General features: G+C 48.3%; 1 protein-coding gene across 5 annotated transcripts; it reads right to left on the bottom strand.

Annotated features, from left to right (window-relative positions):
- Positions 1 to 2,417: 2,417 nt before the first annotated feature.
- On the bottom strand, positions 2,418 to 26,170 carry STK36 (serine/threonine kinase 36). Of its 5 annotated transcripts, none has more exons than XM_058533008.1 (27): positions 26,122 to 26,170; positions 25,538 to 25,712; positions 24,495 to 24,635; positions 24,304 to 24,381; positions 22,455 to 22,585; positions 21,736 to 21,985; positions 20,195 to 20,288; positions 19,740 to 19,909; positions 19,392 to 19,579; positions 18,783 to 18,882; positions 16,990 to 17,133; positions 13,251 to 13,430; positions 12,185 to 12,282; positions 11,668 to 11,773; positions 10,276 to 10,426; positions 9,946 to 10,073; positions 9,300 to 9,404; positions 8,856 to 8,954; positions 8,684 to 8,772; positions 8,342 to 8,405; positions 8,040 to 8,150; positions 6,953 to 7,027; positions 6,341 to 6,515; positions 5,929 to 6,076; positions 5,553 to 5,700; positions 4,247 to 4,993; positions 2,418 to 3,157 (listed from the first exon to the last, which is right to left on the bottom strand). In XM_058533008.1, exons 2-27 carry the CDS (start codon positions 25,619 to 25,621, stop codon positions 3,014 to 3,016), a joined length of 3,948 nt encoding a protein of 1,315 aa, XP_058388991.1. In that variant the 5' UTR covers positions 25,622 to 25,712; positions 26,122 to 26,170; the 3' UTR covers positions 2,418 to 3,013. The 5 variants fall into 5 exon arrangements, with proteins under 5 accessions (XP_058388991.1, XP_058388992.1, XP_058388989.1 ...); XM_058533009.1 differs by lacking the exon at positions 26,122 to 26,170 and adding an exon at positions 26,017 to 26,055; XM_058533006.1 differs by lacking the exon at positions 26,122 to 26,170 and having other exon boundaries at positions 25,538 to 25,870.
- Between the last annotated feature and the right edge of the window lie 120 nt (positions 26,171 to 26,290).

The raw sequence follows: 26,290 nt of genomic DNA, 5'->3' as shown, positions 1-26,290 counted from the left end.
GTATATTTCATTTCTCTGCATCAAACTGTTTATGTCCCAGATAAGCATGGTATTTCAAGCTATTATTTAACCAATTGTTTTAAAAAAATAATTCTTTCATAAGGTAATTCTCCCTAGTTCATATTTTAGAAAAACATCCCTATTTTAAAATACAATACTGTATTTCCCTAAATTCAGACAAGTCTTAGTGAAGTACTGTGGTTTTGTTAAAAACAAAAACAGAAGTTCTGATCTGTTAGAGATATATGTGGGTACTTCTGGGTAACATTCTGTGTTGCCCAGGATTTGTTTTAAAATACCTGAGTGAAAAAAGGATATGGTAGCTGATGAAGCTGTGATGGGCCTCACTGAACTAAGCTCTCTACTTTCGTGTATGTTTGAAAATTTCCAACTAATAGACTTAACATGTTTAAAACTGAACTCGATGGGCCGGCCCCGTGGCTTAGCGGTTAGGTGCACACGCTCCGCTGCTGGCGGCCTGGGGTTCAGATCCCAGGCGCGCACCGACGCACCGCTTCTCCGGCCATGCTGAGGCCGCGTCCCACATACAGCAACTAGAAGGATGTGTAGCAGTGACATACAACTATCTACTGGGCCTTTGGGGGAAAAAAAATAAATTAAAAAAAAAATTTTTAAACTGAACTCGAATTTTCCCACGCACTACCTCTCCACTATTAGCCTTCCCCATTTCTGTTAATGGCAATTCCATCCTTCCAATTGCTCAGGCCAAAAACCTTGGAGTCATCCCTGTCTGCCTTCTTTTGTTCACACCCCCACATCCAATCACTCAAGAAATATTATTCGCTCCATGTTCAAAATATATTCAAAATCGGACTACTTTTCACCACTCCACTGGTACCACCCCAGTCCAGGATACCATTCTCTCTCACCTGGATTATTACAATAGCCTCCTAACCGCTCACCCTGCCTCCCATCCTCCTCCACTCCTCATGGTCCATTCACACCACCAGAAGGAAGAGTAATTTTTTAGAACATAAAGTAGATCACATCATTCACTATTCAAAACTCTCCAGTACATCCCTACTTTATTCAGAGTACAAGGCCTGGCAGGCCTACAACATCTGGTCCCCATTACCTTCCTGTCCTCATTTCCTACTCTTCTCCCCCTTCTTCACTCCCTCCATCCACACTGGCCTCCTCACGGCTCCTCAAGGATGCCAGGCACGCTTCCATCTCAGGGCCTTTGAAGTGATCATCTCTCTGCGTAGGCTTTTGCTCAGATAGCTGCACTGCTCATTCCCTCGTCTCCTTCAAGCCTTTGCTCAAATGCCACCTTCTCAGTGAGGCCTACCCCGACCATCCAACTCAGCAACCTCATCCCCCTTTCTCTTTATTTTTCTCCACAGCTTTTATCACCTTCCTATATTCTATATATACTTCACGCATTTTAATAAGTTCACTGTTTCCCTGACCAGAATGGAAACTCTATGCCAGACAGCACTGCTTTATCTCCAGTGCCTAGAACAGTATCTGGCACATAGCAAGGACTCCATAAATATATGTTGCATTGAGCTGAAATAATCTGGATGGGAGGAGATTATGGGGGTCTCTAAAAAATGTTAATTTTACTAAAATATAAACACAGACAGTGGGCAATGAAGACTAAATAAAATTCCTTATAGAGATAAGGGCACCTTACTCATCTTTTTTTGTTTTTTTATAATTTTATTTATTTTTCCCCCAAAGCCCCAGTAGATAGTTGTATGTCACAGCTGCACATCCTTCCAGTTGCTGCATGTGGGACGCGGCCCCAGCACGGCCGGAGAAGCAGTGCATCGGTGCGCGCCCGGGATCCGAACCCGGGCCGCCAGCAGCGGAGCGCGCGCACTCAACCGCCAAGCCATGGGGCCGGCCCTTTACTCATCTTTCATTTCCAAAACAATTGGAATTTGAGGAAGACAAAAATTAGTCTCCCCATTTTATGGATGGAGAAATCAGGGCCCTAGGAAGCTTGTCACAAGCCATCCAATGAGTCAAGGTTTAAGCTTTCCAGTATGTTTCCAGCTGGATTACAATTCTAACTAATGGGTCTGCCAAACACCCCTTTCTGGGAAACTGCAGAATCTCCATAAACAGCTGCCCTTCTAAAGCAGCTGGGCTTCCCTATACATTGAAACCAAATATTAAAACTAGTCACTAAGCCTGAGATCTCAAAGCAATCCAATTTACCTGTTTAGTCCTATCCTACCCTATTTCAGCTCCACTGGCCTGGGCTTGGAAGTAGAAGACCACATGTAGTTCATCTGGGATGGAGGAAGCTACAGGGTAGGAAAAGATATAAATAAGCTCCCAAAACTAGGATCTTGTGTGAACAGGATACCAGTGCTTTCTGCACCACACAACAGCTACAAGAGGGGCTGAGCCTCCCAACCCCTCACCCTGGCAGCTCCAAGAAGGGTGAGACACACCTTTTATTGCAAGAGTTTACAAACAGATGTACAAAAACAGAACAAAAGAAAATCTACACTCCTTCCCCCTACGCATGGATAGGAATGTGGGTTATGGTCTGGGGACCCTCCACAACAGGGACTGAAGGCATTCACCCCCACAGCCTAGAGCTGAGACACGCTCTGTCTTCACACTGTCCTGGGGCCAGTGCACCTAAAGCAAGAACCTGCTGGGAGGGTTATAGGAGCTCCAGAAAGAGATCTCTCAGGTTGAAGGTGTCTCCCTAAGGACCGGGGGGCATGTTCCTGGGGTTAAAGGCACATTATTGGAGAAAGACTCCTAGATGTAGACAAGGAAGGGATCTTCTCTGGCACCAACAACAATGAAGTTTACTGTTTGAAATCATCTGAATTTGGGGGAAGGAAGGAGCTTTATACATAAATCTCTTCTAGTTTCTCGTTTCAAATCAGTTGATTTGGCAGTTTCTCTCTCTTTTTTAGTCTCTTTAGCTCTCGGTTGAGTGGGTGGCTTGTATAGTAGAAAAAGGAAGAGTTGGCAATAGTAGATCAATGAGGGCTGGAGGCTGGACCTCAGGAATCTGGGCTCATGTGCTGTGGGCTGGCCTCAGGAGGTGAATGAGCTTCCTGCAGTGTTTGGCAGAGGCGGGCCTGGGACTGCTGTGCGGCAGTAACTGATTCCCCAGAGAGAGCAAGGCTAATTTCTCACTGGCACCCAGGGACACCAGCACCTGTGGGATAGAGAGCAGATGACAGAACACGACATGCAGAGGACTCCCATTTGGCCCAGCAAGTCCCACTCCAGACAAGGAAGAAAAAGAACGTGGGTTCTTGGGACTCAAAATAGACTGTGTGGGAAAACAGAAACCTTGGAGACAGGAATCATCAGGCCCAAGCTCTTCCATTCTCTTTGGTTACAGACCATGAAACCAAGGCACCAAGGAACCCATGCCCTTGTCCCCAGGAAGGCGTAATGAATGCAGCAGTGATAGTAAGCCAAAAGGTGTGATTCCCAGCCAGGGATTCAGACCAGTGGGTCACAGCCTCGTTACCAACCAAGAGTCCCTTTCATTATTTCCCCACATGGGTTGCCAGAAAATCCTCTAATATTTATCATCACTATCCTGTCAAAATTTCTGATCTGCATGAACCAGCCCATGCTACCACACTGAGCTATTATAATTTGGAGGTAGAGCCTTATCATAGTAGATGTGTGATTTCCATCAGGCTGTTTATATACTGAAAATTGAGCAGAAAAAGCAGAATAAAGCAGTGGTTAGAGTATGGGCTCTGGTCTCCGACTCTTGAGTTCAAGTGTCCAATCCTAAACATTAGCTTTGTAACTTGGACAAGTTATTAAGTTCTTTGTGCCTCAGCTTCCTCACCTGCAAAATAAGGAACATAATAGCTTACACCTGATAACAAAGGTAAAATGCTTAATTAGCAGGGCGCTTTTCACACAGTAAGTGCTAAAAAAGATTAGCCCCTTCATGGCCCCCAGAATGAAACCCCTCTATACTCAACATCTCTCAGTCTTCCCTCACCTCCCTCCCGCACAGCCTCTAGAAGAGAGAAACAGTGGTCCTTGAGATCTCAGGTACTTCCCAGCCCAATGGGGCCCTTTTCCAGGTCCCTTCCCTTCTCCAGGGTGGGAGATGGTAGAGGGAAAACTCATCCCCAAGACACTGCCCCTGGGATTCCTGCTCGAGAGAGGGACACGGCTTGGGTTTCTGGATGTCCCAATTCCTTAAAGACCATCTCAGACAAATGCTGTGAAATACAACCCCATCATCATGGTTCACAAGTCCCCCGGAGCGTACCTCATGGATGCAGGGCTCCTGCCGGAGGCTCCGGAGGGCAATGAGGGCGGCCTCCTTCACAATTGGCTGGGGGTCTCCACACGCCATCTCCAGGAGCCGCTGGGGTACTTGGCACTGTAACAGCTCCTCCCCCAACCCCTCAGGCCCTAAGTTGCCGAGGGCTGACGCGGCATTGCGCCGGATACCAGCCTGAGGATCTCCAAGCAGCTGCGTCACACCAGGTACCGCGGCTGCCAGTGCAGGCCCCAGGGGACCAGCTTGGTAGGCTGCATTGCCCACAGCAAAGCTGGCACTGCGCCGCACAGCAGGGTCTTTGTCTCCAAGCCCCAGCAGCAGAAGGTTGAGCAGTCCACTCTGGCTCTGCAGTGCCCCACGCAGGGCCATGCTGTGTTGGAGCAAGTGTCCCAGAAGCCCGTAAGTGCGGGCCCGCACAGAATTCTCTGGGTGGCCCAGGAGGCTGCGCAGGGGCCGATAGGATTCATCAGAGCCAGCCAGGAGTTCCTGGATAAAGGACAAGTGGCTGGGAGACAGTACCCGGGCTGTGTGGGCCAGCAGGGAGAGAAGGTCAGAGGTCAGCAGTGGCTGGTCACCAAGGAGGGCAACTGAGAGGAATGAGATGGTGCTTCTAGGGGAGGCAGCCACTGTGTTCACAAACTGGCTGAGAAAGGTGGAATCCGTGAGGGCCAGGTGTGTGAGGAGACTGATGGGCAGCTCGACTTGTGGCAACGGAAGATGGTGGCAGCAGACCTGGGAGATGGGGGGAGGGGAGCAGGCAAGAGTAGTTCAGCGAGAGGGAGAATACACTGCCCCTAGGTAACCAGAAGCAGCCCAAAATCTGGGAGAGAGAAAAGCCAAGCTCTGGTGAGAAAAACCACAGAGACCTGGAATGGCTGACCCACAGCTCTCCATATGAGACACAATGTGGAGCCCAAGAGAACAGGTTCTTTCCAAGTTCACTCCCTGCTCGGCTTGTCAAAGACCCACAGCTTAATGCCAAGAATCGACAGGGAAGTGATTCCTGGCTGAGGAGCTGAGTCTCCAGCGCCTAGACTAGGATGTTCTCCCCAGTGAGCTCCAATGGAATCCAGATAAGGGACTGATGCAGAGGAGGAGGCACCAGCCCCAGTTCCAACCATGTGTCTCTGTTCAGGCCTGAGTGCTTTCTCCCCCCAACTCTTAGATTAAGCCAGCTGCTCCACCTTACAGGGGCCTAGGAGAGCCCTGGAGCTGTGCGGAGGCGAATCAGAGTACACATGGTCAGCCATCTTCCTCTCCCACCTTCATGCCTGGGTAGCTTCCCAAGTACCTGCAGCAGGTGGGCTGCGACTTCTGAGTCCGTGAGGTCAGCCAAGACACCTACAAGGAGGTCAGCATCCACGTCCATGGCGAAGGGGAAGCAGAGGAGCTGGCAGACAGAGAGCACCGCGCCAGGGAGAAACTCAGACCCGTGAGGCCTAAGGAGGGGAGTGTGCAAGGATATACTCGGTCTTGCTCGCCCGCCCTTTATCATTCTTTCCCCCTTTCTCAAATTCCCTAGTCCAGCTCCCCTTCTCCAATCTCAGCAATCCCATTTCTTGCCCCAGAGTTCAAGCTGTCAGCTCTTTCTTTCCCACCTCCCCCTCCTTGCCCCCCACTGCAGACTCTCCAGATCTTCTGGTCTCCCTCCTCTAGCTCAAACTCACGCCTGAACCAGCTGATGCAGGAAGCTGGGGGAAAGCAGATGCTTCAGGGTGGACATGAGGATGCTTCCACGCTGAGACAGGTGGCTCAGGCATAACTGCGGCTCCTGGGTGAAGGTGGCCACAGCCAGGCTCAGCAGGGCTGCCATGCCTGGAAACGTCGAGAATGGAGACCCAGTGGAGCAGGCAAGAGGCCCAGAGGTCCCTGCTTCCCCACGGCTCCCAGGGCTACCACCTATTCAGTCCCTTCCCCATCCTGAGCAGCTCCAGTGTAGACTCTGCCATCCTTCCCCCAGGTGGCAGCAGCAGCAGCAGAAGTCTCCGTGGGCTAACTAACCCAGTTCTAGGCTGCCTCCTCTTGAAGAGGGATCAACACACTGGCCCCACAAAGGAGGCCATGCTGATGGAAAGATACCTTGGGGTGAGATCAGTGTCCAGTCCGGCCCTGGGCTTTGTGGACTGGACAGTGACAGCTCCTCTTCCTGTGCTGATCTCTCCTCAGGGAGCCTCAGAGCCATGGAGAAGCGGTGCCACAGTACAGTCCACATTTCTGAGCTAGCCACGTCCCTTATCAGGCTACCCTTCTCCTGCTGGAGACAAAATTGAAACAAGGTGGATGCGGAGATCGAGTTAGGAGTCAAAATGTCTTTTTTTACTCCTGTCCCTGACCTATAAGGAAAGAGAGTCCCAGAAATAATTCCTTCTGTTTTCCCACCTAGGATTTCTGTTGTCTTAATTCTCTGTCTTATCACATCTTAACCCCTCAATCTCTTAATCCATATGTATGTCTGCTGGAAACCAGGAAATTACAGCTTTTCTCCCACTGAATCCCAAGGGATGCGGCTGAATGGTTCCCTTTAAAGGATCCACACAGGGCAGATGGGCCCATTCTCAGGCCATCACAGGCAGAGTTGTTTGAGAGGCAAGGCAAGTAGGGGTTGCTTCTTCATTCCTGTTGTCCAGTGGCTCCCCAAAATGCCCAGTTTCTCTCTCCTTAATTCCCATCCGTCCTAGGATGCAGCTGTACCTGGCTGAGGAGCTGCAGCAGAAGGATGAGGAGGCCATCATAGAATCCACAGCCATCTGGCGGAGTCAGCCGGACCTGTCAGGGAGACGGAGAAAGAATGCAGATCTCTGAGAGGGATGAGGGGGCCTCACGGGCCTGTGCGCCCAACTCCTCGTCAGAGAGAGCTGTTCCTTGGCCTGGTGCAGTGGGGATAGTTATTCTGGATTTAGGAGTCTTGGTTCCTGCCCATTCGGTCAATGACCAACTAACTCTGTCCTAAAGACACACAGTCTGGTAGGATAAGCAGACACAGAAACAATTATATTTAGGAAGATACGTCTAAACAAGAGGCTGGGGGGCAGGGGACACAGTTGAGAGTGCCTAACTGCCTCATGGAGGTGGGAAACTGATGGAATTAAAAGTTTAAAAGGCAGACAAGAGAAGGAGGAAGGCAGGCAGAACACTCCAAGGAGAAATCATAGCATACATAAACGCAGGTCATGAAAGAGCACAGTGAATTCTGGAAATGAGAACTTTGGTATAGCGGGATTATAGAGCCCGGATATAACAGATGAGCTTTGAGTAGCCCACTAAAGAATTTGGACTTCATCCCAGAAACAGTGGGAAGCCACTGAGGACACAGCTCCACGTGGACAAGATTTTTTGTCTCTTTATTCACTGCTGTATCCTCAGAGCCTAAAGTAGTGCCTGGTACTCAATACATATTTATGTGTTAAGTAACGACTGGTTGCACAAGTGGCCAGATTTTCCTTTAAGAAAGCTCGCTCTGGTGGCAGTGAAGAAGATGGACTGGAGAGGAGAGAGCCTAGAAAAGAGACCCTTTAGTAGGCAAGTGCCAAAGAGAGAGACAATGCCTCTCTCCTCTTTAGAAGTCCTGAATGTTAACAACAAATCAGAAGCCCTAGGCAGTCTGGGCTCAGAGGGGTCTACCGCCTAGGGGCAAAAAGAAGGAAAGGAAAGCCTCCTTGATTCCTTTACCACTCCTGAGTCTACTCGAGGCTTGCTGGCATTTTTGTCTTTTCTCCCTGAACGCAGTCTTTATTTGACTCAGGGACAACACATCTATGCATTCCCTGCTGGACCTCACCTCGGCAGGGGCAGACAGGGCATGTGTGGCTGCAGCGATCCACTCCACAGGCTGGAGGTCTAAGGCCACCCCCTGCTGACCAAGCTGTCCCAGCAGACAGGCTGCTGCACTCTGTGGAGAGTTAGAGGAGAAGGACGTCCGAATCTGAATGGTACTGAGGACAGGCAGAGAGGATTTAACGTCTCTGTCCTAGTCCAGAAGAATGCCTCTTAAACAGCTGCAAATGGGGTAACGACTCCGCTGCTCCCAGAAGGGCAGGATGATAGGGTGAAACGGGAGGAAGAGGAAGGTTGAAAACTCACCACAAGAGAGACGACATGTGAATGGGTAAAGACGGCAGCAATCTCACCGCCTAGCTTCTCCATTCTGGAACAAGGAGACACATCAAGGGATGCAGCAGTCTGAGAGGAGGCTGCTGAGCGGCCTTCTCTCTCCCTTCGATGGCACTCTGCACCTAGGCCGCATGTCCGCTCCAAGGCACAAAGTTGGTAGGAATCTAGGTGTGTTCTTTGTAGAGAAACCTCACTCTTTCTATCCCAATCCCTCCTAAGGATAGGCTGCAGGGTGCCACTCCCCATAGTCTATGTCAGAGTGAGCTATGTGGGTGGAAGATGTCCGTGGAGAGACCCTACTGTATGACTCACCCAGAAGGCAGATCTTGGAGCCGAAGGACAAGAAGGGAGAGAAGATAGAGCGTCACTTCAGTAGCCTCTTCCCAATCCACTACCTTTACCTACAAAGGAAATTTAAGATAGAGCAACCTCAAATTGAGATGGTGGGGCCACCATGAGATGCCCGCCTGTGTTGCTGGCCTACCTTGCCCTGGACCAACATCAATAGTGACTCCAAGGCCAGGGGCTCCTGCGCTAGAAGATGGCACAGGCGCTCACTGACGTGGCAGCAGGAGTAGAGAACCTAAGGGAGTGGGAAGGAGTCTGTCACTGAAGTAGGGCAGCCCCGGGCTCCTAGTTAGGAAGGCTCAGCTGAAAGCAGGCTAGCCTCTCAACAGATCTGGTAGCCACACTTGGGGGGGTAGAGGAGTTCAAGCCACTTGTGCCTCTGGCTATAAGACAGTGAGATGGGGACACTTCTCAGTTCTGTGGAGGACTGGCTAACAGTGGGGCCATCTCAGTTGAACAGAATTAAAAGCAGAAAGGGGTCCTCCAGGGTGGTCTCTCATCTCTCTCTGTTTCCTTCTCTCTCTCAGTCCTGGGGGTTAAAAAGAAATCCCAAGTGCCAAGAGTTATGGGCAGACAGTACCTTGAGGAGGTGTAGACACAGGACAGGATGTTGCAGGCCAGAGATGATGGATGGCCTCAGTTGGCTGCTGTCTTCAATGAGTTGATTTGCTAAATGCCGAGAGACCTATAGGGACATACCTCAAGACTCAATCCCATTCTCATTATTCCAATCCTATTCGTCTCATATCTCCGACTAATCAGGACTCTCAATCCCTTGCTAGCCACTCTTCCTCAGGATCACCAGGAACCTCATTCCTGAATGGTGATTCCATTCAGACCCATTCCATTCCCAGTCTTCACGGCCAAGGGAGACCCAAAAGTCATGGTCTAGTCTAGCCCCCGTGTGGACAGGCACAGAGGAAAGTGTGGCAGGGACTCTGGATCCTGAGCCCTTGAAGAAGCATCATTGGCAGCTTCAGATCAGCCTCCCTACCACATGGGCACTTTATCACTGAGCTCTCTTTTACCAGCTTGCCAAGAGCTCTGGGATTTTGGCTACATCATGTTCTACAAATGGCCCAGACCCAGAGTGGAAGCATCTGTTTCTGGAAGTACTGAGTAAGGGGAGGCACAAAAGCTTGTTTGGCTGACTTTCTGAGAAGCTGGAGCCAGCCTCCCCAACTCTGAGAACAGTGATGAGAGGAGCAAGAAACTGCAGCTCAGACCTGCTCCTTGGCTTCCCAGCAGCCAGGCAGCCCCACAGGAGTAGTGCATATGGCTGCCAGTGCACTGGAAATGGCTCCAGGCAGATCCTCACTCTGGTCTCGCAGTGGCTGGCTCACTTGGGGGGCTCCTGTGGAGAAAGGCAAAGGATGCAGGGTGGGGGCTGGTTGTTTCTCTCAGATCTCCATTCGTTCCTCCGGTTCATAGTTATTTATTGAGCACTCACTAAATACCAGGCAGTAGTCTAGGTGATGGCAGTAGAAAGAGCAGGGCCAGACCTACTCAACAAATCAGTCAAGAGAACCTCCCTCCTGGGGGAGGGAAAGGGTTACCTGGCGGGGTGTGGAAAGGGAGCTGGGGAACTGTCAAGCCAGGAAGGAGCCCGTCCAACACAGCCCGCTGCGTAGTCAGCAGGCTGGAGTAAAAGGCTTTGGTGATGGTCCAGCTGTTCCCATCCATGGCTTCACACAGAACAGTAAAGCACTGAGGGAGACAAGGGCAGGGTGAACATTAGGGCATCAGAAAACTGACTGGGTTTACGGTAAGGAGCAAGAATCCCCAGAGAACCTGAGAAAAGAGGAGAAAAACCCAGGCGGACCAGCTATCCAATTCTAAGTATTCCTCGCACAGAAAATGCATGACAACTGCCTTCACGTTTCAAGGACAGGAATTTTAGGTGTCAATCCTTCTATTCTCTGATCAGCTGCTCCCTAGATAATGTTTCTCAAAGGGTTACCTGTGGACCATGAGTATAAGAATTCTGGTGGATTCCTGGGTCCCCGCCAACCCAGTTCTACGGATTCAGAATTTCCAGTGGTGGGGTATTCCAAACTCCCCATGCCACTCACTGCACAATGACAGATGACAAGTGCTGGCCAATAATGTCAGTCACTGCTGGCCAAAATTTAGGTCAGACATTAAAAGCTTCCTGACCTGAAAGGGTGAGGGATGTTAAAATAGGCTCTTGGACTAGAAGAGATTGAATGGACTGCTAGCTAGAGGCAGGAATGTAGCCCAGATCTGTGTTCCCAATTGCCAGTTTGAACAATGACCACGCAATTGTTTACTTCCCTGCTCATGTTCCTCTCTAACTGTCTCCTCTGAGATCAGTCAGAACTCAGCTATTTTCTCATTTAATCCCCCATTCCCCAGTCCCTCACCCTCCAGAGTCCAGAGAAAAGAACCCACATAGTTTACTAGTCCATAGGACAAACAAACTTGGGAAATATTAGCTGATCTTTAAGTCTCTTCAAGAAGAAATACTTCTATTTCTGGTTCCCTGAAATAGGCCACACTGCTCAATGCCTCTGGGCCTGTATATATGTTGCTCTTTCTGTCCGGAATGTCCTCTCTACTTTCCTGCCTCATCCACTTGGCAAACTTCTGTGGCATTCTTCAAATCCTAGACGAGATGATTTCCTTCTTCAAGATTTCTTCTAAGTAGTGTTAATCTTCTTCAGTGGTGCTTCTGTATTTTATACAAAGTTCTAATGTACTTTTCACACTGTTGTCCTTGATCACTGTACCTCTCCCCTACTGGACTATCCCTGGTCCCTTGAAGATGGGAACTTTCTCTTACTCAAATGGCATATGGCACATAGTTGGCATTCAACAAATTTTTATGGTATTACCTTGATCTAACTCTATATAATCATAAGAAATGCAATTGGAGAAACACTGGGAAAGATAGGAGAGACAGAAGTCTGGAAGTAGGAGCAGACTACCATAAGGCTGTCCCTCTGCAAAGTCTGCTCAGAGACATCTGGTTGGGCCAGCAGCTTCCCCAACAGGTCCAGAAAGTGGTTGGCGGCCTCCTGAAATACCTGTAGGCTGGGAAAAAATGAGCCCATGGTTTCTTCTCATTTCTCTACTAAAAGCCCAGATGTGGTGGATGGGTCAGTTCCAGGAAGGTAGGAGAATCTCTGCAAAGGAACACATCAGAATGCTCCATCCCTTCTCGCCCGCTCAACACACTCACAGTCTCACATACACGCCCTCCAAGCCTCCTCTCTGCCATTTTCTCTAGGTTATTCACATCTTGACCCTTCCACTTAGTGTATGGTGACTAAACTATGGCTAACCCTTAGAACCTTGGGGCAAACTTGGAGGGTCTCAGGGTGGACTCTGAGGGGTCACTCAGCTGATCCCTAAACTTGTGACAAATCATGTCACAAGAGGAGGAGATGGGAGTAGAAATTGAAGCCAAACCAGCCAACAGAGCACCACTGCCTCTCATCCCACCTGTCACCCGTCTGGCTCCTCTCCAGATTGAAGGTGCAGGCAAAGTAGGCCTGGATCACAGCCATCAGGTCCCGTAAGAAGGTCCCATACCAGCATTGCTGCCAGGAGAGAGGACTGAGAGTAAGGGCAACATAGGGGACGGAGACAAATAATAGAAACAGCAGTAAAAAATGCGTCAGTATCTAGTCAGATTGACGAAACAGAAAGGCGCAGGGGGAGGAGAGCGTTTGGACAGAGAGAGGAGATCCAGAGGTAACAAAGTAGCAGCCAATGAGCTGTGAACAGCCTGAAAATATGTCTTATTTGGCCTGAACAGTATTTTGGAGTTTAGGAGGTTCTGTTTTTCAAAATAGCTCAAATTCTTTTCTAAATTCCTTAAAAACACTCAAGATTAATCCCCATCAGCCGAGTGCAGCTTTCTAGCTGCCTGAGCCCAGGCCCCCTTAAACTTTCTTTCTTCTGTCCTCTCAGTTCAGCTGTGGCAGGACCCAGCATGGGGAAGTAGAGGTTTGGCCGCTGACACACTGAGTCTCAAACCTGGCTCTCCCACTTGCCTTCTCCGGGACTGTTTACAAGTCAGTGCCCGTGTATAAGCTGGTTAATCTCTGAATTTCAGTACCCTGCTCTATAAAATCGGGTCAGTAGCGCCTAGGAGTTAACATTTCAAAACACGGTGCTCTAAATATTGGGAAATTGCACATAAAAATCTGGATTTCTAGCTTCTCTTGGAAAACTGGAAGATCTGGTGACACTGGGCACCCGGCATTCCCACACAGCAACAGTGGGCTGGAGCTGAGCAGAGGATGTCCCACTTAGACTGGCCATGAGATCTCCAGGTTATCACGCTCGCCTCTACTCGTACAGTCACACATACTCTACATCACGACTGACATTATCTGCCTGGCCTCAGAAGGGACTGGAGTTCGCAATTCCGCGTCTACTAACTAGAAAGAGGAGGAAAGAAAACAAAAGGCAGTTGGGCCCTATAGAGATGGCAACTGGGAGAAGAGAAATCCAAGGAGAAGAAACTCCTCTAAGTCTCTAGAGCTCCTGGCCTCGTGCTTACCTGCTGGATGCCGTTGCTCTCCTGGCTGTGTCTGAGCAGGCTGAGCAGCAGCCCAGGGAGCCCTGCCTCACGGCAGAAGGAATACAAGGGGACCGAGTCACTGCAGCTGGACAGAAGACTGCTCAGGAGCCGGAGCGCAGGAAGGATATGGGAAGCACCCTCCAGCGTGCCTTTCAGGATCTGGGTGACACAAGGGAAAGAGATAGTAATCCATAGTATCAGAGGTAAAAGAAAAAGAGTCACAGACACCAAGTGTCCCTAAGGAGTTGGCAAAGCGGAGAAAATGTTCTCATTCCTTTCTTTGGGAGGCTAAAACCCAGAGAAGGAGAACAGAGAAACAGGGAAAGTGTACCAGGTAAGAGGAATATAGATGGTCAGGTCACCTGACTTATAAAAGTAGTGACCGGGGCCAGCCTGTGGCGTAGCGGTTAAGTGCGCGCGCTCCGCTGCTGGCGGCCCAGGTTCGGATCCTGGGCGCGCACCGACGCACCGCTTATCAGGCCATGCTGTGACGGCATCCCATATAAAGTGGAGGAATATGGTCACGGATGTTAGCCCAGGGCCAGTCTTTCTCAGCAAAAAGAGAAGGACTGGCAGATGTTAGCTCAGGGCTGATCTTCCTCATAAAAAAAAAAGGAGTGACCAAGGAGGAGGGGACCTCCCCTCAGGATCTCTCTGTCAGACCCCGTGCCATTTCCATCTGCTCCCTCCCTTTTCCAGCCCTTCACCTTAGAAACAAAACAAAACACACACATACACTTCTGAAAATTAAAAACAATGGACACAAAACAATATTATTCAACTCTAGATCAGGGGTTGACACACTATGACCCACAAGCCAAATCCAGCCTACCACTTATTTTTATACAGCCTGCAAGCTAAGGAGAGTATCATATTTTTTTTTTTAATTTTTATAATTTTATTTATTTATTTATTTTTCCCCCAAAGCCCCAGTAGATAGTTGTATGTCATAGCTGCACATCCTTATAGTTGCTGTATGTGGGACGCAGCCTCAGCATGGCCGGAGAAGCAGTGCGTTGGCGCGCGCCCGGGGTTCTAAACCCGGGCCGCAAGCAGTGGCACGCGCGCACTTAACTGCTAAGCCACGGGGCCGGCCCGTATCATATTTTTAAATAGTTATTCTTTAATAGGTTATTCTTCAAAAGAAGAATAACATTTACATCAAGCGCTTTACAATATGCCACTCACTGTTCTAAATCTTTTCACTTATTTGCTCACTTAATCTTTACAATAACCCTGTGAAGTAAATACAATTACCCATTTTATAGATGAGACTGAAGTTTCTAGATAGGGGAAGTACGTAGTCAATAATCATAGAGCTAAAGAGTAGTTCAGCTGGAATTCTAACTCAGGACGTCTTATCATTGAGGCAGAACTTTTAACCTGCTTCCCTGCTGAAAAGTTATCCAACACTAGGATGACAACGTGTAAGGGCCAAAAGAGAGGTGCAAGGCGCCAAGGCAATTCAACGGGGAAAGGAGAGTCTTTTCAACAAATGGTGCTGGGACGATTGTATACCCACATCCAAGGAGATGAACTTAGATCCCTACCTCACATTATACACAAAAATTAACTCAAAATGGGTCAGAGACCTAAATGTCAGAGCTAAACTAGAAAACTTTTAGAAAAAACATAGGAGAAAATCTTTAAGACTTTGGGTTTGGAAACGATTTCTTAGATACAACACCAAAAGCATAATCCACAATGGGAAAAAACAGTAACTGGACTTCATCAAAATTCAAAACGTTTGTGCTTCAAAAGACACTCTTGGGGCCGGCCCGGTGGCGCAAGCGGTTAAGTGCGTGCGCTCTGCTGCGGTAGTCCGGGGTTCGCCGGTTTGGATCCCGGGCACGCACCAATGCACTGCTTGGCAAGCCATGCTGTGGCGGCGTCCCGTATAAAGTGGAGGAAGATGGGCACGGATGTTAGCCCAGGGCCAGTCTTCCTCAGCAAAAAAAAAAAAAAAAAAAAAGGAGATTGGCAGATGTTAGCACAGGGCTGATCTCCTCACCAAAAAAAAAAAAAGACACTCTTATGAGAATAAAAAGACAAATCATAGCCTGGGAGAAAAGATTTGCAAATCACATATCTGATAAAAGTCTTGTATCCAGAACATACAAAAAACTCTTACAATTCAATAAGAAGACAACTCAATTTAAAAATGAGCAAAAGAACTGAATAGATATTTCACCTAAGAAGATATATAAATGGCTAACAAGCACATGAAAAGATGCTCAACATTAGTCATTAGCAAAATGCAAATTAAAATGACAATGAGATACTATTTTATACTCACTAGAATGGCTATAATCAAAAAGACAAGCAATAATACACATTGGCAAGGATGTGGAGAAATGGGGACCCTCTTACATTGCTGGTGGGAATGTAAAATGGTGCAGCCACTTCAGAAAAGAGTTCAGCAGCTTCTTAAACATAAATTTACCACATGACCCAGCAATTTCCACTCCTAGGCATCCATCCAAGAGAAACGAAAACATGTGTCCACACAAAGACTTCCACGTGAATGTTCAGAGCAGCATTGTTCATAAAAGCCAAAAGCGGAAACAACCCAAATGTCCATCAACTGGTGAACGGATAAACAAAATGTGATATATCCATACAATGGAAGAGTCATTACCAATAAAAAGGAGTGAAGTATTGATACATGCTACAACATGAATGAACCTCAAAAACATTATGTTAAGTGAAAGGAGCCAGACATAAAAACTGTATTCTGTATGATTCCATTGACATGAAATGTCCAGAAAAGGCAACTCTATGAGACAGAAAATAGATTAGTGGTTGACTGGGGCTGGCATTGATGATTAACTGTAAATGGGTATGAGGGATCTTACTGGGATGATGAAAACGTCCTAAAACAGGATTATGGTGATTGTTTCACAACTTGGTAAATTTACGAAAAATCATTTTTAAAAACTTTAAAGAGTAGCTGGGCCGGTGGTGTAGTGGTTAGGTTTATGTGCTCTGCTTCAGCAGCCCGGGGTTCATGGGTTCGGATCCCAGGCGCAGACCTACTTATTGCTCGTCAAGCCATGCCGTGGCAGCATCGCATATGGAAAATAGAGCAAGATGGGCACAGATGTTAGCTCAGGGCTAATCTTCCTCACAAAACAAACAAACTTTAAAGAAAAGAGAGGGAAAGAGATGCAGGCAACATATTTCGGTAAGTTTCCAGGAAGGAAGATCACTGTGTTTCAGAGAAGCAAAGAAAGGCTTTGTAGGAGGGAACACTGACTATGAACAGCAATTAAGCAAAATGTTATCCCCTGAAAAAGAATCTCATTCTTCTCATTAGTATACCTGTATTAGAGAATACTGAGTACTTGTTACATCTATATTTTTAATTACATCAGTAAAAATTTGTGGAAATGTGTTTTCTATCATTATACAAGTACTTGCATAATATCCTCCATTTTTCCCCTCTTGGCCCTCAATGCCTCAAATATTTACCATCAGAAAAAGTCTGCTGACCCCTGTTCCAGATGGATACTTTTCCCTTCAGAAAGAGAAACCCGAGGCCTGCTCTTTCTGTGTTACTAAAGGAGGTTAGCAAGTCTCCTTGAATTAAGCAGATGGATTGAAAGAGAACTAGAAAGGGACTAACGTTCTCTTTCTCCTTATGTCAATCAACGTTTTTTAATGCCTCATCTGCGAAAATAGTCTCCAGTCCCCTCCACAGTATCCTTCTGCCCGTTACCTGCCCTCCAGCCTCATGCAGCTGAGCCTGGATGCGCTGGCAGAAGTCGGGGTTGCAGAGCAGGGTGAGAGGGGCCTTCAGCTGGACGGGCACGGGCTCGGCGGTCTCCAGCAGGTGTCGCCACTCGCCGTCACTGTCAGGCTCCTGAGGCAGAGGGGAGTGAAAGAGGTCAGGAGGAGTGCGGAAGGTTCAAGGGTAGTGGCTCCCAACCTGGGGAATCAGGAGTAACTGCAAGAAGCCAGGGACCCTTGGGCACGGATGTATTTTTTTCAGCCACCAGTTTAAAAAGGTAGAGCTGGCAATATGTGAGGAGCCTTGAAAAGGCTCTTGGAGAACACTGGCACGTGTGCATACAGAGATACCTAGAAAGATGTCCACCGCAGCGTGGTTTATAATAAAAAAAAACTAGAAATGTCATAAGGCCAATCAGTAAGGGAATAATAAATCATGGCACATCCATATCAGGAAATACTATGAAGTCATTAAAAAGACTGTGGTACTGATCACTTACGTAGTATTCCTACCAAAAATGCATAACCTGAATCTGACCATAGGGAAATATCAATTTGAGGAATATTCTACAAAATAACTGGCCTGTGTACCTTAAAACTGTGAGTCATGACAGACAAAGACAGACTAGGAACTGCTCCAGATTAAAGGAGACTAATGAGGCATAATAACTAAATGCAACGAGTAACACTGGGTTGGATCGTGGACCAGGAGAAAAGATGTTTTTTTTTTTTTTTTTTTTCCTGTAAGGAACATTACTGGAACAACTGGCAAAATCAGAATATGGATTGTAGATTAAGCAACAGAATGATATCAATGTTAAGTCTCTGACTTCTACAGTTATGCTGTGGCAGTGCAAGTGAATGACCTTGTTCCTAGGAAATACGCACTGAAGTATCTGGGGGTAAAGAGGCATGTCTGCAACTTACCCTAAAAGACTCAGAGAGATGATATGTCCACATGTATATATGGAGAGAAAGAATCATAAAGTCAATGTGGCAGAATTTTAATAATTAGTGAATCTGGGTGAAGGCATATACAGGAATCCTTTGTGGTATTCTCACAATTATGCTTTAAGTTGAAATTATTTCAAAATAAAAAGTTAAAACCCTAAAAAAACACAAAAGATTAAGGTAGAACTGTATGTTCAGATGTAAAAAGATTTCTAAAACAGGTCCTATGGTAGGAGAGGCATGATGTAAAACAATACATACGCTGTGAACTCAGTAATGTAAAAACAGCCAAACCACACATTTCTATGAGTGCACATGCAGATATGTAAAAGTACAGAAGGCTTGGAAGGAGACAGACTAAATAACAGAAGACACCTCTGGGACTGAGGTAAGGCTCCAAAGGGACTTTCATTTTTACCTATGTGTCCCATTTTTTGATAATTACATGTTCAGATACTGTGCAATCAAAATCTATAAATTAACACTAAGAAAGCAATTTTTAACACAAGGGGAGCTCATACTTGGATGGTTGGGAACCACTGCTCTAGAAAAACATCTACCCAGACCCAACATCCCATGGCAGGGACAAGGCCAAGAGGAGGCCCTAGGGCTCACCTCATTTTCTTTCTTGCTTTTTTTTTTTTTTTGGTGAGGAAGATTGGCCCTGAGCTAACATCTGTACCCATCTTCCTCTATTTTGTATATGGGACACCACCACAGCATGGCTTCAGGAGCAGTGTGTAGTTCCATGCCCAGGATCCAACCTGTGAACCTCAGGCCATGGAAGCGAGTGCGCAAACTTAACTGATACAACACCGGGCTGCCCCTCACCTCATTTTCTAAGTCCACTGCCTCGATGCCCTGCTGCCCCACCACCTCCGGCCTCAGCTCTGGGAGTGTTCGTTCACAATCTTCAGTGGTCCGGCTGTCCCTGCCAGAGGAAGCGGGGAGTAAGACGAGTTCCAGACTTGTCAGGCTTAGAGTTCATTAAGTTGTTCCTCCCTCTAGGCCCAGGATAGGAAGGAAGAACAAGCCATATAGGATTGGATAGAGAAGACTTCCTTCTAGGATATGGCCAGGACAGGATACGTTGACCACTACAAATATATCCTTGACAGCCCTCCCATTTTGGATCTTATTCTCAAGTCTACACTGGCAGATTTCACCTCTGGCTCTTAACTCAAATAATCTTCCCTTTTGCACAGAGATGATTCTCTCCCTTTTGGTTAAGGTACAACTGAGGCACAGAGAAAGGAAAGTTCCCACGTTTCCTGATAAGTCAGGAAAGTATCTCAAATTAGAAGTCAGAAACCCAGGACTTAGACTCCCAGGCATATATAGGCAGTGGCTTGTGACAGGGACCACGTTATATTTGCTTTGGCTAGAGCCAAAATCTGCAAGATACCTCCCCCTATAAATCCCTGGCTCTACCCTCCTCACCGAGGTGCAGGGGGGGCCTCTCCAGCCCCCCACTCAGCCCAGCTGCTCTTCATTTCTGAGGCCAAGATCCCAGCCAAAAGGCCTGATTCCTGAGGAGTGCCCTTTAGTCTGGGTGGCGGGGCTGTGCCAGAAGCCACCTTGCTGGGCCTGTCTTCCTGTTCAAGGGCAGGTCCTGTGCTCTGGTGTTTCTGTGGGAAGTGGGCGGGAGACACTGAATCAGAACTATTTGGTTACCATACGGCAGTATGACTCCTATTCGTGGCCCTTTCCTGACTCTAAAGAGTCACTCCTCCAACTCCCCCAGTCACTAGCCTGGTTATGTCACATGTTCCCCTCTGCCCCACACACCTTCTGCTTGGCCTCCTCAGCCATGCGCTTACAGGCTTGACGCAAGATGCGAGATCGACTGCCCTTGGGGGCCAGCTGCTGTGCCTGCTGGTCCTTTAGGACCTGAAGTTCTGGGGGTAGGCGACTGGTGAATGGGGTACCCAAATCAGAGCCTGCTGGTTCGGTTATTACTGCAGAGAAAGAAGAGGGGAAGACATGATCATACTGGAGCTGTGCTGCCGTGTCCACTTGGCCAGAGACCACTTCAGTGTCTCCAGGCTTCTGTGGAAGGACACCATGTTGACAAAGTGACAAACAGGGAGGGGGTTACAATGGAAGTGGCAAAGTTTAGGCAAAGGACTAGGAAGAAAGTTCAAGCTGGTGGGGTAAAGAAGATATGTTGGATCCAGATACTGAGGGAAGGTGGGGCGATTGGAGAGAGTACCAGGGAAGCCCTGAGAACACTAATGACTCACTGGTGACATGACCAGCAATAAAGGGGTGATGTAAGAGGTCTGGCCAGGATAGACGCTGCCGGGGGTCTTTGGTGAGCAGTCCCTGCAGGAAGTTCTGTGGAGAGAAAAAAATACCCCATCAGCCTGCACTTCTCTGTGGGCTCTCTCTAACTCAGCAGAACCGGCAAACCAAGACTCCGGAGTCCATTCTTAGAGCAGACTAGCTGGTCTTGATCACACCCTCTCTAACCCTATCCTTAGGCCTCACTTCCCTGGCTGGAATCATGGACAGACCTCACTGCCTCACCTCCTGGGGAGCCCCAATTCCTGTCCATGGACATTTGGGAACCCCAGAAGGAAAAACAGCAATCTCAGTGAGACCAGCTTTGTGAAGAAGTGAGAAAAAAACTAGGAGAAAAGAGAGGGATGGCACCTTCACAATCACCTTCAGAAAGCAAACATTCAGAGTCCCAAACCGCTCACCTCGCCCTCCCTTTGACTGCCGTTTGTCTGCAGGTGGGTAGGAACTGACGCATTACAGTTAAAAGCACACTCACACGCACAAGACACTGTGTAAAGATGTGTTTGGGAGCACTCAAAAACAGAAATCTTTCGCAAGTGTGCAGATGATAGAAGGGTAGGGAGACTGTCTATGAAAAGGGTACATCTGTTATGAGGTATCCTTGGGGAAATCCTCAGTTGGGCCTGAAACAGGAAATAGAAGGTGCCAGTAGATTATGACCACTGTTCTAAACAAGGTGATTAGTACTCCGCGGCTCCTGCGGAGATACCTGCATATCTGCCCTAAGGGAGAATGAATAGCCTATGTATACCACCCACTTAAGTTTCCTTTGTTTAGATTCTTTTTGATAATTACTTGGACCTCCCCAACTAAATAGGTTGGGCAGAAACGTCCCTTTTCACCTTAGATAAAGCAAAGGAAAGCTATAATGAGATTTCACTCTGGGAGAAGGTTACATTTAAATTCCACTGAAAGCCCAAATCTTGCCCTAGATAAGAAATAAAAAGGGTCAACTCTTTTTCCTCCCTCCCTCGCTCCCTCTTCCAGTCTGCTGGGACTTAGCTACAATGAGCAAGCAGCATCTCTATCATCTGCCCCAAATCCCGAATCACGGAGCAAGCCCCACCAGCCCTGGCCATTTGGATATGCGAAGATTCCTCCTTTCAGAAAGAGGACTGAGAGCTGTCTCGGCAAACCTAGATATCGTCTGGACATTGCATCCGATAGCAAATAAGTGGAATACAGGGTATGTAAAAGGCCCAGTATCTGTCTCCGGTGTCTTGAAATTACCTTTCCATTGTGATACAGGATAGCCTGGCCCAAGGAGGGGCTGCTATTTCCAAGTCTGGCAGACCTTAGAACCTGCCCCCCGAATAAGCCCCTGCAGTACAAAAGCAAGGCAGTTTGGCACAGCTCCTGCATTAATTCAGTACCCGCAAAGTCCTGCCCCAGCTCTGGAAAAGGATTTTGGAAAAGGGAACAGGGGCAGAGGGAGACAGGTTTCTGATGCAAAACTAATCTCTCTTTCTATATTCATCACCTTGAAGCAAGGACTAATGGTGGGGGGCCAGCGCACAGGGTCCTTGAGGATGAGGCTGACCAGCTGAAAGATGCTGGTGGTATAGAAGGGCGGGGTGCCGACAGCCAGCTCATACAGTATGCAGCCCACAGACCAGAGGTCCGCGGTGTGGTCGTACGGTCGCTCTTCCACCAGCTCTGGAGACATATAGAGTGGCGTGCCTTTGATGGAGGTCAGCACCATCGTGTTGGTGCTCATAGCCCGGGCAAATCTGCGGGAGATGATGGGATGGAAATGGAAAGAGAGAAGATGTGCAATAAAAACTAAATCTGGGGGCCGGTCCCGTGGCTTAGCGGTTAAGTGCGCGCGCTCCACCGCCGCGGCCCGGGTTCGGACCCCGGGCGCGCACTGATGCACCGCTTCTCCAGCCATGCTGAGGCCGCGTCCCACATGCAGCAACTAGAGGGATGTGCAGCTGTGACATACAACTATCTACTGGGGCTTTGGGGGATAAATAAATAAATAAATAAAATTATAAAAAAAAAAAAACTAAATCTGATCCCTACCACCTATCATTGTGTGAGATATCCCAAACCTGAACAGAGAGAGCACCTTCCAAAAGACCCAGCAGGAACCCTAGTCTCCAGCTCAGGCTCTAAATTGAGGCCCAAGTAGGTCAAGCGTACAGTCTAAGACTCCCTGCAGAAGTGGAAGTACAGATGGAAGGTCAGGCTCCTCACCCAAAGTCACAGAGCTTGATGCCGCCACCCTTGGCAAGGAGGATGTTCTGAGGCTTCATGTCTCGGTGGAGGATGCGGTGGGAATGCAGATAGTACAGCGCCGACACCAATTGGGCAGCAATGGCCTGGACCTAGGGGTCAAACAGTCAGGTGGGAGGAAGGAAGGAGAGGTCAGAGAAGGAGGCTGCTGTCAAGCCCAAAGACTCCTCCCTAATACTACTGCTGATGCAATCATCTCTTCCTTCCCCTTCTAGAGCTGCACAGGATGTCTTCCTTAGTTCTTCCTCCTCTATTCATTCATTCTTTCATTTGTTCATTCAAAGAAAATTTACTGAGTCTCACTTACTAGCTGCCTGACCATGGGCAAATTACCTTGTGCCTCTCAGACTCATCATCTATACTATATATGAGGTAACGATACCATCTATCTCATAGGATTATTGAGGATTAAATGAGTTACAGCATAAAAGTTAAGACAATGCTCGGAATGGTGCCTGGCACTCAGTACACATTCAACATACATTTGCTATATAAATTGATTATTTATTAAATAAGATAAAGTCCCTTTTCTCAAGAGAAGTAGTCAGACAAAACAAATAAGATGATGACTTGCAAATAATGATGAGTGCTCAGAAGGAAACGGAATGCTGCGATAGGATGTCCTGAGGGGGGCCTACTTGCTAGGGTACAGAGAGATCCCTAGAATGAGCGTGGCCAAAGAATATGTTCAACCTGGGGCCGGCCCCGTGGCGTAGCAGTTAAATGCGTGCACTCCGCTGATGGCGGCCCGGGTTCGGATCCTGGGCGTGCACTGATGCACCGCTTGTCAGGCCATGCTGTGGTGGCGTTCCATATAAAAAGTGGAGGAAAATGGGCACAGATGTTAGCCCAGGGCCCGTCTTCCTCAGCAAAAAGAGGAGGATTGGCATGGATGTTAGCTCAGGGCTGATCTTCCTCACACACACACACAAAAACAATAATAATATGTTCAACCAAATCCCACTGCTAATCACTATGTCTTGGTGGCAAATCCTGCCCTAACCACAACCCTTATCCCTCCCTGCCCTCTCTAGTACCACCTCTGGCCCTTCTTCCCTAAGGGTACCCAATAACAACAACAACATTAATAATTGCTAACTATGTTGAACACTGTGTGTCAGGCACTCTTTTAAACACTTCACACTAATTAACTCATGAATCTTCACGATAGCCTTATGAGGTAGACATTATTATTATTTCCATTTTAAAATAAGGAAACTGATGGGGGCCGGCCCCGTGGCTCGGCAGTTGGGTGTGCGCACTCCACTGCTGGCGGCCTGGGTTTGGATCCCAGGCGCGCACCGACGCACCGCTTGTCTGGCCATGCTGAGGCGGCGTCCCACATACAGCAACTGGAAGGATGTGCAACTATGACGTACAACTATCTATTAGGGCTTTGGGGAGAAAAGGGGAAAAAAGGGAGGAGGATTGGCGGTGGATGTTGGCTTCCTCGGCAAGGGGAGGAGGATTGGCAAAGATGTTGACTCAGGGCTGATCTTTCTCACAAAAATAAATAAATTAATTAATTAATAAAAAAAAAATGAGGAAACTGAAGCACAAAGAGGTTCAAGTAACTTGCCTAAGAGCATCCAGCAAGTAAGTGGCAGAGCCAAGCTCTGTACTCAGATATTTTGGCTCCAGTGTTCACATATTCTACTGTCACACCACACTGCCTCTATATAGAACTAGAATCTCATATTTTTCTCAGGAGTCTTCAAAATGAAGACTCTCAGTGCTATCAGCTTTCCCTACCAGTCCTTAATCTGGAGAGAAGTCAGGGGCGGGGAGAAGTTTGAGCCAGAAAGCATACCTGCTCTTCAGGAAGTTTTCCATCATCTTCTAGGATCTGAAAGAGCTCTCCCTCAGCATAGTCTGTCACCACCACCACCTGTAGGGAGACAGCAATGGCACCAACAGCTCTGGATTTATGTATTCTGAGGTTGGAAAATTCCTGGGACCCTTGTGCTTGGGAGGAGGTAACCCGAAACCATCAAAGTGCACCTCTTTGTCAGTCTCAAAGCTGTCGAGCATATGCACAATGTTGGGGTGCCGCAGACCCCGCATGATTTCAATCTCTCGTTGCAGATTCCTCAGCTCCTTCTCTGAGCGTCCCAACTTTGGAATGAACTTCAGGGCCACCACCTATCAGTGGCAAGGTAAAGAGTCAAGGTCTAACCACACTATTGAAACATTAGCCTTAAGGCTCCAGAATTTAGACTTTAGATTGTTCGAACAATTCTCATTATACCTGCTAGGCTCCCACTCTACTTTCCCCGTGGTACCCTGGCTTTACCCAGGCTTCCCCTATCCCTCGCCCTAGGAGGAAACAGCCTCTGCCACAGATCCCTTTGGTGGATTCTGGGACATGTGTTCTGATCTGGATAAAGAACTCAAGACTTGGGCAGGCCCCGTGGCTTAGCGGTTAAGTGCGCGCACTCCGCTGCTGGCAGCCCGGGTTCGATCCCAGGCGCACACCGACGCACCACTTCTCCGGCCATGCTGAGGCCGCATCCCACATACAGCAACTAGAAGGATGTGCAGCTATGACATACAACTATCTACTGGGGCTTTGGGGGAAAAAATAAATAAATAAAATTATAAAAAAAAAAAAAGAACTCAAGACTTAAGGGTTTTAGGGGAAAGTGGAGGAAGGAAAAATGAAGAAGGAAGAAAGAGTTCAGGTGGTTTATCTCTTCCTGCACGGTATGATAGAGATTAACAATATTTGTTGTTTACTAGGTGCCAGGCACTGCACTAAGTGATTCGGTGTGACATCACATTTAATCTTCCAACCACATCAATCAGATACTGTTCTTATCCTTATTCTATAGATGAGGCAACTTGAGACACAGAGAGATTAAGGAACTTGTCCATAGTTCTAAGGCTAGAAAGTGGTGGAGCTAGGGTCTGATGCCAAGAAATCCAAGTTCAGAGAATCAGTGTCTTAGGAACACAGGTGGGTATGAACGCTTCCCTTCTGGCCCCATTTTCCGCTGGAGTTGGTGGGGAATCCCACCCAAGAGATACCCCTCTTTGTTCACCACCTGCGCACTGTATTTTCTTCGACCCTTGTACACCCTCCCAAAAGAGCCTTCTCCAATCATCTCCAACACGTGGTACTTTTCCATGACAGAGGTCTCAGGATCCCTCAGAAGGAAGAAGGTAGAGATGGTGGTGAAGGGCTACAGCTCCAGGGACAGTTCCACACATCTGGGAGGCCTGGCTCGGGCATGGGAGAAGGGTTATTGTTAGCCGCCTTGCCTTTCCTCTTTTTCATGATAATCCAAGCCTCAAAAACAATGTAGGGTGGAGAGAATGGAAAGATGAAATCCTGGAGCAAACGGAGCGCCTCTGGTAGTTCTCTCTCCTTTTCAGCTCCTGCCGTCCCCCGACCCAAACCCGCGCCCACCCGACCCGGCGTCCGGCTTCCCCCTCCTCTTGAGCCTCGCTCCCCCGACCGCTCCCCTTTCCACCCAGCCTCGCCCCTCGCCCCCGCCCCCTCCACTCAGCCTCGCCCACGGACCCCGCTCCTTCCAGCCGCCTACAAGTTCCTGCCACTGCCAACCTCCTCAGCACCCCCGCCCAGAGCCCTGCCCCAGCGCTTCGCAGACCGAAGCCCCGCTCTCACCCCTAGCCCAGGAGCTTCCAGCTCCTCAGGCGAGGGACGCCGGCCCCGGCCGTCAGCCCCGCCCCTTCTGGCTGCCCGCTTACATTGCCTGACTTATAATTCCTCCCCACCCCCGCTGCCGGGCTCTGTAGACTCCCATTCTCACCAATTTTACTCGCTAAAACTGGCC

Source organism: Diceros bicornis, chromosome 37 (genome assembly GCF_020826845.1).
Source record: "Diceros bicornis minor isolate mBicDic1 chromosome 37, mDicBic1.mat.cur, whole genome shotgun sequence".
NCBI lineage: Eukaryota > Metazoa > Chordata > Mammalia > Perissodactyla > Rhinocerotidae > Diceros > Diceros bicornis.
This window is presented reverse-complemented; position numbering and strand designations above follow the sequence as displayed.